At 47.1% G+C, this 12626-nt stretch overlaps 1 protein-coding gene across 4 annotated transcripts in view; it reads left to right on the top strand.

Moving 5' to 3' along the window:
• LOC102779429 (receptor-type tyrosine-protein phosphatase mu-like) overlaps positions 1-12626 on the top strand; it is a 166578-nt gene that overhangs the window by 35032 nt on the left and 118920 nt on the right. For all 4 annotated transcript variants that reach the window (XM_087846659.1, XM_087846658.1, XM_087846657.1 and 1 more), the window contains exons 3-4: positions 10784-10951; positions 11029-11138. In XM_087846659.1, coding sequence (XP_087702785.1) covers positions 10784-10951; positions 11029-11138 — 278 coding nt within the window. The remainder of the gene's footprint in view (positions 1-10783; positions 10952-11028; positions 11139-12626) is intronic.

The following is a 12626-nucleotide window of genomic DNA, read 5'->3' as shown; positions in this document are numbered from 1 at the left end:
TTGAATTATTAAGGGCGTGGCTTCTCGTTTAAGGTTCATAATGAGGTCAACATAAAGATTAACTGTAAGTGATCCACATTTTGCTCTACAGGTTCATTCTCCTGTCTCTGGACAGTTTTTAATTGATTCATTTGCAGGAGGACTTTGACCCGAGTCTGTTTAAAGACGATCAGAACCTTCAGATGTGGCCCACTGGTTCCTCACAGGTGCTGTGGTGGTGCTGTTTGCTGGTTCTATGAGGTCCTCCGGTCGTTGTTTATTTCTGTTTTTTGCTCCAATAAGGGTGGGAATACACACACACATGCAGACACACACACATGCCTTTTGGTGTGTGTGTGTCTCTGTGGGGTTCAGGGTATATTAATATTTCTAATAGGGCTGTTATCAGCTCACTGCCAGCTGTACACAGCAAACACACACACACGCAGGGAGGCTCCAAGGCAAATATATACACTACACACACACACACACTCGGTCTGTCTGTTGTGTGATAACTCCCACAATGCCTTTCTGTGTCAAAGAGACCTGGAGGTCAAAACCACTTTTTTCTCTCTGAGCGTGTGTGTTAAAAAAATACAAGCTGTTGTAAACAACACACACACACACACACACACACACACACACGAGTGTGCAGACACACAGTTTGTGGCTTTAAAGTGAATTTGAAAAGAGATTAGACACACACACACACACACACACACACACACACACAGCTGCAGGTAAACAGTGTTTAAAGGTGGGTGAGAGAGAAGAGAGTTTAAAGTTTGGACTGTTTCACAGATAAATAAGAGAAAAGAAAACTCAGTGTGTGTGTGTGCGTATGTGTGTGTGTGCGTATATGTGTGTGTGCGCGCGCGTGCGTATATATGTGTGTGTGTGTGTGTGTGTGTGTGTATGTGTGTCTTTTGGGTTAATTAGTGTGTTAAAGGGTTTATCAGCGTGTCGGCATGCAGGAGATTCACTCTTTGAACATGACTCTGTGTGTATGTGTGTGCGTATGTGTGTGTGTGCGTGTGTGCGTATGTGTGTGTCTGTGTGTGCATATATGTGTGTGTGTGTGTGTGTGTGTGTGTGTGTGTGTGTGTGTGTGTGTGTGTGTGGAGCGTATAAAGCCACTATCAGCATTCTGCCAAAAGCAATTAAAGCCTCATTCAGGGAGTTTAAACACATGGAGTGACTGCAGCTGAAATCCGACCAATCAGAGGAGAGGTCACACTGACACACCAGCTCCCCATTGGCCGATTTAAGTAAATGTGGGACTGCTCCTTCAAACCTGTTGGACGGGGATTCTGCCCGACGTTTGTGTGGATGCTTTCAGAAAGTTTAGCACACATTCGCCGCCTGAAATAAACCTCTGAGGGCAGGAAACACACACACACTTCCTGCTGTGTGTGTGTGTGAGAGAGAGAGTAAATACGGTGCAGCTGCCTCTCCTCACGTCTCGGTACAGCTCGGGTAATAGAATTACTGCCTCCATCTGCGCGCGTGTGTGAGCTGGGTGTGAGGTGATTGGTTTACAGATGGTAGGGGTCGTATATGATTGGCCCACAGGTGAGAGGGGGCGGGAGGTTAACGAGCAGAAGAAACGCCAGGACACGAACGGGGGCTGTGTGTGTTTGTTTCTCTTTCTGCCTATGGTCTGATTGGACGATGGTGAGAAAGAGGAGGCGGGGCCGTGTCTCAGGTGCAGAGAGTTTGAAGCGCTCGCTCGGGCCTTTGAGAACGTGATGAAGATCAAGTTTGGCCGAGTGTTCGATCCGAGCGCCTCCACCTCCTGCAGCTCTGATTGGTCAGTTTGGTGTTCTCACTGATTAGCAGCAGCATTTTCTACCACCACCACAACATGCCTCATTCACACTTTCATACAAATACTAACATTCACACTCCCATGAATGCATCAGCAGTAACTCAGGGTTCAGTGTCTTGCTTGAGGACTCTTTGGCCTGGAGCAGCCAGGGTTTGAACCGCCGACTGGTAGACGATGTACCTCCTGAGCCACACCCACCCGTGTCTTTCTCCACCCATAACCTGCACCTAAACGCAGACAAACAGAGCAGACCCCAGCCTTGCTCACAGGATCAGACCCTGAGCCGGGCCCCTTGGGCCCACTCACACCTCATACCTGAAATCTTTCTCTGCTGAATCACACACTGCTGTTTGCCCTGCAGCAGGCCTCAGTTACTACGCAAACAGCAGACACACACAGCACATGCGTGTGTTTGCCCTGACACACCTACAACTACACACACACAGAGGTGTGACCAAAGAAGTCAGGATAATCCCGAGGAGCTCCACAGACACGTCCACACATCAGCGACGTCGTTCACCTGTGAATGAAGGTGTTTCAGTGCTCACCTGTATCAGCTGACAGCACGCTGACACATGTGACCAGTTCACAGTCTGAGCTCTGACTCTGGGTTTTTCAGGCTATGACGTGCTGGGAACTGTGACACACAGTTAATCCTGCAGAGTGGCAAAAAACGAACAACAAACTGCTGTCATCATTTTACAGAAACAAAGAAACATCACATGACTGTAACACAGAGACGTCCAGGTCACACAGGAAACGACCCTGGACCGTAATCATTCTGCCTCATTTCTGATCTTCTCTACTGACTGATGTTTGAAAAATGTCCTTCAGATAGTGATGATGAGGATGATGATGGTGGTGGTGATGATGATGGTGATGGTGGTGTGATGATGATGATGGTGAAGATGATGGTGTTGATGAAGATGGCGACGGTGATAATGATGGTGGTGGTGATGATGATGGTGGTGGTGATGATGATGGTGGTGATGATGATGGTGGTGGTGATGATGATGGTGGTGGTGATGATGATGGTGGTGATGGTGGTGGTGATGATGATGGTGGTGATGGTGGTGGTGATGATGATGATGGTGATGGTGGTGTGATGATGATGATGATGACGGTGAAGATGATGGTGTTGATGAAGATGGTGACAGTGATAATGATGGTGGTGGTGATGATGATGGTGGTGGTGATGATGATGATGGTGGTGGTGATGATGATGGTGGTGATGATGATGGTGGTGATGATGATGGTGGTGATGGTGGTGGTGATGATGATGGTGGTGATGGTGGTGTGATGATGATGATGATGACGGTGAAGATGATGGTGTTGATGAAGATGGTGATGGTGAAGATGGTGACGGTGATGATGATGGTGGTGGTGATGATGATGATGGTGGTGGTGATGATGATGGTGGTGGTGATGATGATGATGGTGAAGATGATGGTATGATGATGATGATGATATTGGTGGTGGTGATGATGATGATGACGGTGAAGATGATGGTGTTGATGAAGATGGTGATGATGATGGTGAAGATGAAGATGGTGATGAAGATGGTGAAGATGGTGATGAAGATGATGATGGTGTAGATGAAGATGGTGATGATGATGGTGATGATGATGTTGATGGTGAAGATGGTGATGGTGAAGATGATGATGATGGTGATAATGGTGACGATGGTGATGATGGTGATGATGATGATGAAGATGATGATGATGAAGATGATGGTGGTAATGGTGATAATGGTGATGATGATGGTGAAGATGGTGAAGATGATGATGATGATGGTGAAGATGATGGTGGTAATGGTGATAATGGTGATGATGATGGTGAAGATGGTGAAGATGATGATGACGATGGTGAAGATGATGATGGTGAAGATGATGGTGGTAATGGTGATGATGGTGAAGATGATGGTGATAATGGTGAAGATGGTGATGATGATGATGATGATGAAGATGATGGTGATAATGGTGAAGATGGTGATGAAGATGGTGGTGATGATGAAGATGATGGTGATGATGATGGTGGTGGATTGTGTTCATGTGTGACTGATGGTTTGAATGTATTATGTCAGTATTTTATGATTATATCTGAAATGAAATCAGAAAAACAAAGTGAGTCTTTTAACACCAGGAAACGGAAAACCTCATCCTGAAAACAGCTCTGATGTTTGTCAGGAAGACAAATGGGGTCTTCTGATTGGCTGTAGATGAAGGTTCAGTCAGCTGTTGGGTCGTGTTAAACATGGAGCGAGGCGCAAGCTGTGAGACAAACACTAATCAGCTGCAGACGCACAAATGGCTGATTTGAGAGTAAACTCATCACAGCTTTTGTTCTCACTCGCTCTTCATCAGTCTGGATTGTCCTTGCTCCTTCCTCCTCCTTCTCCTTCTCCTCTTCCTCCTCCTCTTCCTTCCGTGATTAAACCTCTTGTTTTTCTAATCGATTCTCCTCAAGGTCCATTGATCCACTGACACGTGCACACACACATTAAAACGCTCTGGTAACCGGGAAATGAAATCAAACATGAGTCTACGCTCAGGTTAAAATCGTCTCTGTGAGGAAATCATCGTTTGAAGGTCGATCAACTTTCCCAGGAAAATGCTCTGAAAGATGGGGAAGCTACAGAGTGGCATGTGGCCACAAAGCTTTTTGTGTGTGAAACATCCAAACACACACTCAGATACCTGCTGATGTCATTCACATGGAGCTCCGCCTTCTTGGACGCTCTGTTACTACAGTGACCTCACAGCAGCCATATTATTGGTCACATGATGTCATTAAAAGGCTCCAACAACACACCAAAGCTCCAGCTCAGGTGAAGCTAGCAGAAAGCTGTCACCATCCACATGTCAAAGAGGCCACGCCCCTAATAATGCAAACGTTACGCCTACATGTGTAATGAAGTGGCATCATCAGGCTGTGAGCATGTTTATGTGAATGTGGAGTCAGTGGGACAAATCAGAACTGCAGCTTTAGCTTTTTAGTTACAAATAAGTGAAAAGTCATTAAATGTTGTTTCTTTATCGAGTCGCCGTTTTGTCCCAAATAAGCAAAGAAAATGTTTGACAGCTCCACAGTGACCCCACCTCACCAAACCATCAAGCGATCAATCAGAAAGTCATCTGCAGTTGAAGCGATGGCAACATTGAAGTGATACAACATAACTGACAGCTGACTGAAGGAATACTGCAGTACAGTTACCATAGAGACGCCCTTCAACCCGCACACACGCTCGCTGTAAGACGACCGATTTAAATTTCATAGAAACTTTGCAGAAAGATGAAGGGAAGTGAAAGCAGTGAGCTCGGGAGATTGACAGCTGTAGTCGTGACACGGAGATGTGAAGACACACTAATGAGAGCGCGCGCACACACACACACACACAGAAGAAGAGGGTGCGTTCAGAGTTACAGAGCTTTAAAGCAAACGTCGCGCTTTTATTCTGAAGTCTTCCAATTACATATTTCCACTGTCGACAAAATGAGCCATTTGTTCTCACACACACACACACACACATACACACACACACACACACACACACACACACACACACACACACACACACACAGATCAATAATGGATTTACTGATTTATTACACTAACAAGCACCGTTTATTTTCTTATCTCCTCTCGTCAGTGATGATTTCCTGTTGTTTATTTATTTATTTATTTATTTTTTGTGTCCTGTCTGGCACTGTAGGAATCAGAATTATTGTCTGAAGGCCAAGAAAAATACCCAACAGATTTACTTTCCCAAGTGGGCCTTTTGCTATACTGGCCCACTTGATTGTCATAGTTTATTTGATCTTTATTAGTTATTTTTATTAGTTAAGTTATTGTAATCAGGCCAGACTGGACTCGGGGACGGGAAAGAAAAACAAGAAGAAAAGTTCAGAAGAAAGTTAACAGAAGGAGAGGGAAAGAAAAAGGAGAAAAGAGATAGAGAGAAAAGACAATGAAAATCTGCTTCATCACCTTTGTCTTTTTTTTCTCCTCTTTTTCTTTTCCTCGATCACCTGTTGAGAAAAAAAGAAAACAAGCAGAAGACTAGAGCAATAGAATAAACAACATCATGATGATATATGTGAATATAACAGTAAATACTAAATATTAAACATTATTGTGCAGCACGTAAGATCGACAGCACACAGTGTGCTTTGAGGTAGGAACCAAAAAGGGTGTAGTTTGTGTGTGTGATCACCCGTGTGTACACCTGTGAGTATGGACGTGCTTGTTTTTAAAAGGTTCCTTCATGTAATGATCTGCTAGAGGGTGTGGGGGGGCCACAGCCCCGTCCTCCAGGGCATGAAGCAGGTATGGAGGAGATCAAAACTCCAGACATCCAGAGGCCCCCAGAACACAAGAGACCAAGGAAGACCAACAGAGGGGCAGCTGCACCACTGTCCCAGAAAGAGCTGAGGAGAGTCCCAGATGAGGGGTCACTCAGCAGCCACGGAGCAGAAGCCAGGGGGGGTTGCAGTGACGTGCCCGTGAGCTCCGCTGGCAGCCAGCTGTGCCAGAGTGACCGAGCCCCAGGCCAAGAGGCCGAGGGCACCCCACCCCCGAAGTGGCCCGAGCGAGCCCCAGGCTCCAGGCCCCGATAAGCAGCCACCAAGGAGTGAGCCGGTGGGTACCCGGACGCCCATCCCCGGACACAAAGAACCACCAACGCACCAATGTCTGAGGGAGTCCGCCACTGGTAGGGGGAGTGGTGGGGGGAGGTAGGCCTCCATACGTTGGAGGGCCTGAGATGTCCACAGAGAGGTGGCGTCTGATACCCAACCTGACATATAGACACAGACAAACAGGCACACACAGATACAAACATCCATTCCCACCCTCATGCTCTCATATGCACTTACTCAACACTCACCCAACGTGGAGACAGACATAGAGAGACACTGTACACACAATCACACTCCCCAAGCGTACTCTAAGCCCCAGGTCTAGGTACCCTTGCCCCTGGAGGGGGAAACTGCACCCAGACCCAGGTGGTGTTACCCTTTTCCCTGCAGTGGGGAGAAGCAGACCACCCCGACTCCACAGCAGCAGGGAGACTCCAAACCTCCCTCCGCCCGCTCATATGTAGTGTTGATGCATGTGTGTTCTAAGGTGCATTTAAAACCCAGGAGGGCATGGAGCTACCTGCCAGAGAGCAGCAGGTAAGCACATAGCCCCTCCTGATAGCCCTCAGTGTCTACGTGTATTTAAAATTGAGAGGTGGGCAACGACGCCAGGGGTGAGGTTGTACACCCTGATGGTGTTTTGGAGTCCGTGTAGCATGCCCACCCCCAAGGTCCTATATGTATGTGTTATGAGAGTGTGAGTAATGTGAATGTTTAAGTTGTGGGATAAAATTGAGGCACAGGCAGCCAGAAGGGGACAGAGGGGGGGATGCCTCCCCTGCACCCTGGTGACACACCTTTACCCCATGGCCCTACATGTGTGGGTGATTGTGGTGGAGCGGGAAGAGGGAGGCAGCTGGAGATAGGGAGGGAAAGAAGGGAGGGGCAAGTGACCCCTCCCTGGGGCCAGCTTCCCCGCTGACCCCAGTAGGCACCCCCATACTCTGCAACCCGCCAGGGAAAGGGGGCCCAGACCCATCCGGACCGGGGCCCAGTACAGCAGCGCCGCCCGGCCCCACAGAGCCCGGGACAGCCCACCCGACCCCACCACAGAGAAAACTGCACCCACCCCGTCATCCACTCATCTTCCAGACTACACGAGACAATAGACGCCCAAGCTGAGATCTTCCTCCACCTCTCCTGTATCTCCCCCTCCTGCAGAGTGAATTCCTGAAGAGAGGAGAGCTCCTGCAAGATGTAACAACCTCCCCCACCAGTTGAAGAGCCCCCCAGGTGGCTCGATGCACTGGCGGCACCCTGCGCCAGGGCTGGGCCCCCATACACCCAACTAGGACCCAAGCCCCCGAGGCCCAGCCAGGGCCGCAGCCCAGAGTCCGGCCCGTCCCGGACCCACCCTGGGGCAGCCAGGCTACCAGATCAGTAACCCACGTCCGTCAGCACAGACCCTCCCCTAGCCCCGCTGCACGCAGCCACAAGGAAACGGTCACCTAAGAGCCAACAGAGCCCCTAATAGGCCATGACCGCTACCCCAGGTTGAGCCCTCCAAGGAAGACGCTCCTGGGGAACTCCCCGACACCCTAAGCCTGTCCCTACCCCCACACCAATCACAACAGCAAAGGTGGGACCAAACTATGACCCCCCCACCCCCCACCCCCCACCCCCGCTACGTGATGGAGCTGATTGGGAAGAGAACCCTGCATCGTTCCAGGATCTCTTTGGGGAACTGGTCGTTCACGCTGAAGTCCATTCCTTTTAATTCCCTGCCGCGGCTTTTCACCTGTTCCGAGGCCGAATTTGGCCACAATAGGACGTGGTCTCCTGGCCGGCGACCTCACGGCCCCCAAGCGATGCACTCTATCGAAGGCGATGTTCTTTACGGTGTCCTCCGGCAGCTTCAGGTGGATTTTAATGAAGCTTTTCACCGTTGCCTCCGCGTCCTCTCCGGCAGATTCTAGAATACCAGAAAACAGAAGGTTGTCTCGCATGCTACGGGCTTGTAGATCGATAACGGACTCTTTTTTTTTTTTTCTATGTTTAGCTGGGTCACGTTATCGGTGAGAGATTTGACCGACGCCCGTAGCGTGGCATTTTCAGCAGCAAGCGTTTCCACCTGCTGCTGGCTGAACTCCAGGGATTCTCGCAGAGATTTAAATTCCCGCTGTAAAATCTCCACCAGGGACAGCCTCGCATCGAAACTGGACAATCGCTTGTCGATTGACTCCAGGATGTCTGCAATGTCTTTGCCGGCAGGCGATGTTGTGCCGGGTGAGTCTGCCGGGCGACATCTCTTCGATGACGGCGTCTCAGTTTTGGCCGGGGAAGATGCACTCTGGGCCTTCTTCATGACTAAATCTTGGAAGCAGCGGTCGATGTATTCTTGGAGAGCGTCTAAACTCTCCCCGTTGTCCTCCAGGGTGTTAGAGATGATAGGACAGATGTTGTTAGTTATAGGACAATTGATTAGTATATTTGGTAATACTGAAGCTTAAAGAAACTTTGTTCAATTCTAAACTACCATTCGCTTTAATTTTCCGCCAAAATCTCCGGCGTCTGACGTCAGTTACAACTAGGGGCGGATCTAGATGAATTTTCTTACGGTGGCGTGAGGGTGGCAAAGAAATCAAATGGGGTAGCAAAACCAAAGCCTTTTTTTCCCCCAAACACATACGCAGGTGGTTACACATGGTTAAAAGGATTCAAATGCAGTAAGTATCCACGTTTTTCATATAAATATAGTCTATAACTAAATTATTGTCTATAGCCCACATAATTACACACTTTAGTTACATAAAACATGTGAGTTTTGATGTTATGTACTGTATAGCCTGTATGATAAATAAATATGTAGCCCAATAAGTATAAAATCCAGAAAGCTACACAACATGGGGCGCTTCATTTACAAACACAAGTCTAACTTAAGTTTCACACTGTTAGAAATCAATCACATTGTTACATTAAAATTACACAAAATGTCAGAAATCTGCACTGTCATGAATAAAAATGTAAACCTAATTTTTCATGATTTGTTGCATTAACCCTCTGAGGTCTGAAATACAACCGGACATTTTTGACTCCTTTTGAGTTTACGTTTGTATTTCACCCTCAAATTGTTTCATTTTATTTTTTTCCCCCGTTGCCTTGTTTGGTATCTTTTCAGCTCAGCTGAATTTAGTTGTTTTTTCACTGACATACTGCATTAGTGTTACTATTACTATTAATATAACTATTACTGATCTGAAATCACACAAAGAACCTAAAATCCTAGTAGTATTTTTTACTGTAAACAAAAACCACAGACATGTTGAGTAAATGTTTATAACTTGAAATGCAAATATAAAATGTACATTTTGTAAACATAAACAACTATTTATCTAAAAATGCAGCCAATACACCTGCCGTTTTTTTCATTTTCTACAACCATTTAAAAATATTACTAAAACTAAAATGAGAGAACAATCAGGTTTCACAATAAGATGCTCCACAAATGATGTGTGCCAGTAAAAAAAAAAGTTTGTCCACCAAAACACAGAAGAGCACAGGGATAAACCTGCAGCCTGACAACAGGAGGTGTATCACTCCGCTGGTTTCTACTTAGTGACAGTGTTTACAAATTTGCCTTAGTGACATTCATTAGTGCCCTCACTGACACACTAAACAAAACGACTACACAACAGAACAGCTACACAACACAACACAACACTCCACGCTCAAACAGTTAATGCTATCTTATTTTAATAAACAACACTGTCATATGCAAAACTGGGGTGGCACTTGGGGTGGCAAGGGATCATTTTAGGGTGGCACTTGCCACCCCATGCCACCCTTCTAGATCCGCCCCTGGTTACAACATGAGTCGCTTACCTTGTCCGTCACTTCCGTCCTTCACTATTCTCACCTCACAGCATACTGACAAATAGACTCACCTTTCCTGTTGTTTCACCTCTTTCCCACCGTGTTCACTCCTTTTCATTTTCTCCATCCTGTGACCTCACACATGCTTTTATTTTGAAGGCTGTGCTGTCTGGCATTCGCTCCATTAAATGATCAGAAACATTGAGCTGAAAGTCTGACTTTATTTTGATGGGTGTTAATCCTCAACATGTTCACAGTGAGCAAGTTTGATGTTTATTAACATGTGTATTAATCATATGTATTAATATGGTAATAAACATGTTTATTAACACATTTTGCATTCAAACCATTTTAGATTTAACTCATTCAGTTTTTTATGTGCTGTTCACATACACAAAGATTTAAAGAGAGAGAAGTAAATAAAAAGACATATTTCTAGACAAACATGCTTTTTATTTTGAAGTCTGTCACTGTTTAAGGACTTTATCTTGGCTGTGTATAATGAGGTGTTGCTTCCTCTCCGCAGGCTCCTCCTTCCTGTTTGTGAACACGTCAGGTCGCTATGGTGGTCAGCGCGCTCAGCTGCTACTACCGCCACTCAGAGAAAACGACACGCACTGCCTCAGTTTCCTGTTTTACCAGGTTGGAGGGCGCGAGGGTGCCGTGCCCGCTACGCTTAACGTCTACATCAAAGGTACGCAGGAACACTGGCGCAGGTTAGTCAGTGTAGGCGGAGCTCTCAGATGATGATGGTGTATGTGTTTCCTGCAGAGAACGGTAGTCCTCTGGGAGTTCCTGTCTTTAACTCCTCAGGCCCTGCCTACCACATCTGGAAGGGGGTGGAGCTTGCAGTGTCCACCTTCTGGCCCAATCACTACGAGGTAAACCACCCTAACGCAAACACACACGTTTACTTTTGACAGGTTTTACCTGAATAGTGTGATAGCAGCGAGATAACACACACGCTGGTATTTCTATCACTGCGAGGACTGTGGTTGGGGTACTGACCAAACCCCGATCCCCAGTCTGGACCCTCCGTCCCAAAAAGCGGTCCGCTTGTCCTGAGAGTTGCAGTGGTCCTCACAGAGATACACAGGCGAATGCGCACACACTCGCTCTGGATGTGGCTGATCCGTATTGAAAGCTCTTTTATGTGGCTTTAAAAGCTCTGTCATCTCCAAACCACACGAGGGCTGCAGCTAATTGGTTCAACACACACACATAGGCGCACACTTGGTGTAGAGCAGCAGCAGGAAGTGAGTTTTTCTCACCACGGGAACCTTCTAGTGCCAAAAAATTTTTCCTCCCGTCGACAGCACAACCTCTGGACTCAACGTCCCAATCTGTTCCTGTTACTGTTCAACATTTTAGAAATGATTTTGCGTTTCAGTCGTGTGGCTCTGAACACTTATGGCTGATCTGACGCTGGACTTATTAAAATCACACAAACACATGAAAGCATTCACAAAGGTGTTTCCACCTGCACCACTCACAGGCAGCTCTCTTTATAGATTCCATGTTGTTGTTGTCATGTCTCTACCACCTGCAGTTCCTCTGACGTCCAGCAGAGGCAGCAGTGAGTCAGTCCCAAAGACTCCCATGTTAAAACAAACATATTTACAGCCTGATACACAGACTGTTTCCCCCCTCATAACAGCTTTACGGGAGAGAATGTTTCCTGAACTTACCTGTAAGTTACGAGGCCCCTCCCACTGCGTTGGAGGCGGTTCTGTTGAAGCTAACCGCATTCTCTGAAAGCTGGGCACGGTGACTCGCTCTGGCTTTCTCTGACCATTAATGTTTCTTCTGACTCCAATTTGTGATCTGTGTCCAGGATGGTCGTAGCGCTGGCATAACACTGTGACCTTTGAACTCTGGATCAGTTACTTTAATGCTGGAAAAGTGCTGCATTAATCCTCATTTACGTTTGGCCTTTATACCCATCTATGAGTTTGTCACCAGCAGTAGCTGGTTGTTGTTATGCTCGACTTCACCTAAACTGGACCTCTGCATTGTGTTTGTGCTGTTGGACAATTTATAATGACATCATGTGACCAATAACATGGCTGCTGTGAGCTCTCTGTAGCAACAGACCGTCCAGGAAGGTGGAGTGGGAATTCTGCAGAGTCAGATTCTCAGACTTTCTCTTATTAGCCGGTGCCTGTTGCTCCCATACAGACTGATTACCACGCTAGCTCAGCTGATAAGTCAACACCTGCACAATGTTCAGGTGTTGTCCTGGCAACGGAGAGGTCACTGCAGCGGCATCTGTCCAACATCTGTCTGAGTCTGACAGACAAACACTGCTGTCTGCAGGTCAGCACGCCGGCCCATAAACCATCAAGTCCCACAGCAGGGAGCCACACACA

This window comes from Neolamprologus brichardi, chromosome 9 (genome assembly GCF_056152115.1).
Source record: "Neolamprologus brichardi isolate AB-2024 chromosome 9, ASM5615211v1, whole genome shotgun sequence".
Taxonomy (NCBI): Eukaryota; Metazoa; Chordata; class Actinopteri; order Cichliformes; family Cichlidae; genus Neolamprologus; species Neolamprologus brichardi.
The sequence above is the reverse complement of the archived record's forward strand: the minus strand, read 5'-3'. Positions and strand labels throughout refer to the sequence as shown.